This window comes from Engraulis encrasicolus, chromosome 4 (genome assembly GCF_034702125.1).
Source record: "Engraulis encrasicolus isolate BLACKSEA-1 chromosome 4, IST_EnEncr_1.0, whole genome shotgun sequence".
Lineage (NCBI taxonomy): Eukaryota > Metazoa > Chordata > Actinopteri > Clupeiformes > Engraulidae > Engraulis > Engraulis encrasicolus.
The window spans coordinates 7,629,657-7,636,128 of NC_085860.1; the positions used below are offsets into that span (position 1 = coordinate 7,629,657).

The window sequence follows — 6,472 nt, forward strand, 5'->3', positions numbered from 1 at the left end:
TGCAAGGCAAATTCTACTTTTTCAATTGGGTGACTGCTAAATGATACCTTTTAACAAAATATTCAGTAATGAAGTATGTTGTACCAGTATGTTATTCATACAAAATGCACACGGTACTGTACAAATAAATAAAAAATCATAGTTTCCTCTAAACTATTTTCATTGTGATCTATACCATATTTTTATTCAAGAATGAGTAAATAATAGACAGAGCACTACACAGTTCCACCTAACTTATTTGTCTCAAGCAAGCCTGGGCTCTTGGCTTCTTAACCATATGATCACATGCTGCATGTATGCAAAATGGCATGCTGTGTAGCCTAGAAATGTCTTGTAAGTTCTGTGCCTAAAAAAACTAAAGCAAGCAGTCATGGCTGCCTCAGTTGGATACTACAGATGTATACTGTCATCTGCTGCTTCACAGTGGTATTGCAGAAGGCAGCACACTTACTTCCCATGGCCTAGTAAAGACAGAGCTGGTTTTCCCAGTAGGCAGACTAGGCAATTGCCTTGGGTCCCACTAAAACTGTCAACTGTAGGGCCCCCTAACAGTGAGCCCCAGCATGGTAAATGGCAGCAGCACAAATAAATGAATTAGGGGACCCAAGTCTATATTTTGCCTAGGGCCCCCAAATGGGTAGAATCACCACTGAGTAAAAAGGAGTGTTTATTGTGCCATCCTTGACATTTTTATAGCAGGCTAACTGATGGAGTGGACATACTCAGTGTCATTCAATGCCACTCTTAAAGACCATGGGGAAAATGGATACCAAGCATCTTCCTTTGATGCCTTTACAGATTTGGTGTGGAATTGTCTCTCAGAAAAAGAAACACACTCCACTCCTCCAAACTTGTCACAGCCCATGACAATGAATGGAGATGTGACCTCAGAAGCACCATCCAGCCTGTTACGATTGGTTGGAATGCTGAAAATGCTGAGAAACATTACTCCCAAGGTCGGAAAACACCGTCGTGACTTCAACGTGCTTTGGTCCATTTGCCATTCAAAAGCACTCCACACACTTTATTGGTTAAAATCAGAAAGAGACAGTGACACACATACCTAGTAACTGGATGAGTTTATTTGTTTTTCGCACTGAAGTTGCTCACAGTTATGTTACAAGGGGATTACATTTGCACGCTCCTGCTCAGTTTGGTTTGTGTGTGTGTATGTGCATGTATGTGCAAGTGTGTATGTGCATGTTTTATGTGTGCATGTTTGTGAGTGTGCATGTATGTGTGTGTCGTTTGCTTTCTTTACATCAGATGTGATGTTGTTTAGCTTTTTTTTACTCTATTGTATAAAATAGGAAGGTTAACAACAGGTATTGCTTTTGATTCTTTTTGACAAAAAAGGTTCTCTCTCCCACCTCTGCCACCTGGGACTGAGTGAGTAGTGGAGCGTCCAGAACTTTCTCTACGAGCTTTGGAAAAGGAGGAAGCGACTAAAAACATTTGTGCACAAGTTCTGAGAAAAGACAGGAGAAAGAAGGAGAGTGATAGAAAGAGAGAGAACGGAAAGGTAAAGGAGGACCAAAAGTAGGAAAGGCCAAAAAAAGGTCTCTAGTAGTCTTTTTGTTTTAAATAAAGAAGGAAAACTACCAAGGGCAAAGAGAGTGCGTGTGTTTGTGTCTTTCTTTTTTTTCAAACAGTTACACTAACGCCATGCAAAGAAAAGCCCATGTCAGACATGCACACAGCAATGCTAGATAAAAGGCGAGAGCAAGAATCCCCTTCCTATTTCAAGAAGTTTTTCAAATTTCGTTTCTATTTACAAGAGAACTGATTCAAGAGTAGCTTTTTGTCTCAATCCATCGTACACACACAATGATATGAAACTGACGAATATCAAGAGAAGATCAGTTACTCCAAAGAGGCTAGTCTACATTCTTAAATTACTGGTAAATTCTTATTTTTTAAACATATACTACATTTTTTAACCTTTGATGCTAGGAGCAAAACATAAATTCTGTTAAATTAGGACAAAGGAAGTTTGTTTCTTTTTTCCCTCTCAAAAATAACAAAACTGTTGCCCCAATACAAACACTTAAGGAGGTAAGTAAATAAATAACATTCAATTCCTCTAACAGTTGTCTTTCATGTACATAGCCACATGGTAATAAATTAGGTCATGAAAAAAACAATAAATAAGGAACAGTACAAAAATATCCACACTTGCATTTAACACTTGCTTTCCAACCCCTACACCAAATAATCAAGACAATTTTAAAAAATCTCTGACAGGAACAAAAATATACAACTAATGAATGGAACAATGGCTTTATAACATAATACCAACACTACAAAGGATGATCTCTGTCTTGATGATAATTTAAAACAAAGAATAAAGGAAAAAAAACAATAATAATGATAATTTATGGCAAGTTACAAACCTGTTCCTACACCATGACTAATGTGGTGTTCCATCTAGACATTTTCTGTTTACTTTAAGTTTCACATAAGAAATGGATTCAGTCTGTACAACAGATCAGGTCATTCTTCATATGTCTTCCCTCCCAACCCCATATATAAGCCAGCCCAAAACTGCAGTCCATCCCACCCCCATCCCCGCTAAAACCCAAACCAGTACCATCAGATAAGGAGTCCAGTCCTTTTTGCAGCACTGGTACTGAGTACTAATAAACATTATGGACTGAAAAAAAAATCAACAGAGCAAAACCAAACAAAGATAAAGTTTACATTGAAAAAAACGAACAAGAAAAATGAAACAATACAATCCAGAATGCGCCATACTCCTCCGTAAGACTAGCCACAGACACCCAAGGCCTTTTGTTTACATCCTGGCCTGTTCTCTTCACTCCTCTTTTAAGTCTTTTTTCATGTTGTTTCTTAAGTACATCCCAGAGCTGTATGTGTGCATTTCAATAGGTTTCTCTGTGTGTGTGTTTGTTTGTGTCTGCATGTATGTGTATCTGAATAGTATTCTGTCTGTGTGTGCGTGCATGCAAGTGTGTGTGTGTGTGTGTGTGTGTGTGTGTGTGTGTGTGTGTGTGTGTGCGTGTGTGTGTGTGTGTGTGTGTGTGTGTGTGTGTGTGTGTGTGTGTGTGTGTGTGTGTGTGTGCGCGCATTTGTATATCTTCAAAGATCTACGAATGTGTGCCTGCACGTGTGTATATTTGTATTCATGTATGTGTGTGAGCGTATGTGTACGGGTGTGCATTTTATGTCAGTCTCTGAGAACGTGTGCATCTCTTTATATGTGTATGTGTGTTTTAGAGGAAGGTGATTGGTTGAAGGTCAGGGGAGAGCAAAAGGCTCCATGTTGAAGGGTGAAGGGTCGGATATATTTATTCTGCTCTGACGGGGGGAGGTCGTCCTGAAGCTAATGAAAGTTGCATGTGTTGTATACTGCAGGGATGATTTCTGTGTTTGTTTACACATGTGTGGCGTGATAGGAAGGGGTGTCAAGGTGGGCTGTGTTTCTTTTTCCATTACTCTGGGAGGAAGGAGAGCAGCAGGGAGGGAGGAGGAGGAGAGAGGAGGAGAGAGGAGGAGGAGGAGGAAGAGGATATCGGGCATAGGGAGGTTGGAGGCAGGGTGAATTGTCCCTTTCCATGGTTACACACACACACACACACACACACACACACACACACGCACGCACGCACGCACACGCACGCACACGCACGCACGCACACACACACGCACACACACACACACACACACACACACACACACACACACACACACACTGGCCTTGGAAAGCGTCCTCTGTCAGTCAGCAGGGGTCCGTCTGCTGCCCGCCCGGCCCCCCGCAACGGTGGTGGACGCAGCGCAGTGAGCAAGAGCAGGGGTGGGTGGGTGTCGGCAGGGCGGGTCGGGTCGGGGGGGCTGGTGAAGAGGCGGTGAGGACGAGGTGAGGAGGATGGGGGGGAGCTTTAATACGTTTTCTGGATAATTCCTGGCAGCAGAAACAAGTCAGGTCACCATCAAGGAGAGCAAAAACAGGAAGTGAGTACGGTAAAAAGGAAGAAGAAAAAAAGGCATAAAAATCAGCAGGGTTAAAAATGGAGGTGCTTTGGGGGGGTAGATGATGAGTGGTCAGGAGGACGAGAGGTGGGGAGCGAGGGGAGGTGGTGGGGGGTTGAGGAGGGTGTGTATTTCAATGTGGTATTTGTTAAAATAGTTGCTCTTGTATATATTTTATGTACATACATTATCTACACAGTCATTACGCCATACAAAAAGCTTTTTTTCCATTGTTCCCAAAGGGGAGCTTGCATACAAGTATGTACAATGAAACCAGCCCTATGTACATTCTCTTGCGTCAACTTTTGAGGGAGCGGGGCAAAAGTACAGAAAAAAAAACAGAAATAGAAGATATTTTTTGCCTCTTATTATCTGTTTTTTTTGGTTGTTTAGTTTTAACTCAACTTTAACTAAATATACGTCTTGGTTTGTTTGTCATGTTTTAGTTTGACATCTCGCAAGGGCAGTCTGCTAAGACTTCCTGGTTGGCGTGGGGAGTGGGGGAGTTGGGGGGGGGGGCTTCTAGGGCTGCTCGTGCATCCCCACGGTTGGCACCAGGTTGGCCTTGTCTTTGCTGGGCGTGGGTGGGGGGTACTTGGTCTCATGGACCACCTCGGCCTCCTGTATCCTGCTGTTGGGGTGGTGGGGGTGTGGGGCGCGCCTGTGGGGGGTGCCAGGTGTACCAGGGCGGGGTACCTGGCCGTTCTTCTCGTCTGAAAAAAGTTGTTTAATTACGTCAAAGAAGTTACTCATTGGGCTGCCTAGGTACACAGACGGGAAGAAGAAGCAGAAGGGGGAAAAAAGAAGAAAAAAGAAGAAACAATAATATAAAGACAACAACAGAAAAGGGACAAACAGAGAGAAGAGAGAACAAACAAACAAATGAACAATGGGGTTTCACGAGACGAGTAGTGACCAAAGAGAGAGGAGGGGGAGGCAGGCAGGATGGGGTTTAGGGGTTGAGGGTTAGGGGTGGGTTGCTGTGTTTGGGAGTTGAGGGTAAGGCTGGGTAGGTAGGGTAGGGTAGGGTGGGGGTGGTGAGGTAGTGGAGCAGTGAGGTTGTAGACAGCATGAGCGTGATAACGAGAGAGCACGAGAATGACATGGCTGAACATGGCGACTCAGTTCTTTTCCTTATCAGTGCATCATCCCGACTCGTCAATTTCTGACTAACTTTGACCAGACTGCAATTTTTGACGTCAAATGTGTCAAATGTGAGTCAAAATGTGATGTGCGCCTCAAAGGCAGCCCCTTGAACTTCACTTACGTTTAGGGTTAGGGAAAGGTCTAAGTCAGGGGTTCCCAACCTTTTTCAACTTGGGGCCCACTCGAAATTGTCAAAAATGTTCGGGCTCCACCTCTGACCCAATCAAGAATAAAACTCAAAGAAATCAACAACACACACCAAAATATAATTATTAATTTTGGAAAATGATTTCAAGGCCCACTTGGAATACCTCCACGGCCCACCAATGGGCCCCGGCCCCATAGGTTGGGAATCACTGGTCTAGGTTTAGGCCATCGCATCAACATGTGACGTGGCAGGTATTCCCTCAACGTCACGACTCGTGTTTGGGTGTCTACAAGATAATAAATGTATCGCTAGCCAGGCTGCAGCACCAAGCTCAGGGAGAGTGATTGCCCAGACAAAGATACAGTAGACAGGAGGTTCTGAGATGCTAGATAAACAACTATCAAACACCTCTGTATGCTAACAAACTGAAGCTAATTACACAACAGATTCTAACATATCACCAACATGATACGTTCCCTCTCTTGAGGGCTGTTTCATCACCCCAAGGAGGACACAGAGTTTTTTTTAAAGGTTTCAGTAACCAAGCCATGCAACAGATGACTTTTATTTTTGATGAATGAGAGTGCCTTGCTATTCTTCTTTTTTCAGGTTCTACATTTCCCCATCCAAAGAGCTCCTCAAATCAAAAACTTTTTGAGACCAGGAAGCGCTCCTAAAACAAACTTCTTGACATTCTAAAAACTTATTGAGATTCTAAAACAAACTTCTTGAGATTCTAAGATATTATGTACTTGCTCTCCCATCAATAGGCAGGTTCACTAGAGACTAACTTGAACAAGAAAGTGTATGCAGTGTTAAGATCTCTGTATAGATAGGCTCGAGTATGTATATCACCAACATAACACATCACCAGGTGGCAACTGGTAGCATAATACAAAGTAACTAGGATATACTGTATTAATATCCTATTGTACAGAATACTATATATACCCTAAACAGATCACACAGACAGGTAGCAAGACAACAACAACAAGTGAAACAAGCTGAATGAACTATTTTTGAACTTTGAAAATAGTAGGACGCCCGTTCTTTTCTCAGCCTGCATCATCCACACATTTAAAACGTGTGGCGTGTTACTACTGTCAAGGTGTTTCGTTGTTGCATCACACTGGAAACACTCCATTGCGAACAGGTTCTAAAAAAAACCCCAAAAGGCAGCAGAGCTGT

General features: G+C 42.8%; 1 protein-coding gene across 1 annotated transcript in view; it reads right to left on the bottom strand.

Moving 5' to 3' along the window:
* Positions 1-4,512: 4,512 nt before the first annotated feature.
* brsk2a (BR serine/threonine kinase 2a) overlaps positions 4,513-6,472 on the bottom strand; it is a 334,316-nt gene continuing 332,356 nt past the window's right edge. The window contains exon 25 of the mRNA XM_063196348.1: positions 4,513-4,751. Within this exon, the coding sequence (XP_063052418.1) occupies positions 4,513-4,751 (239 nt within the window). The remainder of the gene's footprint in view (positions 4,752-6,472) is intronic.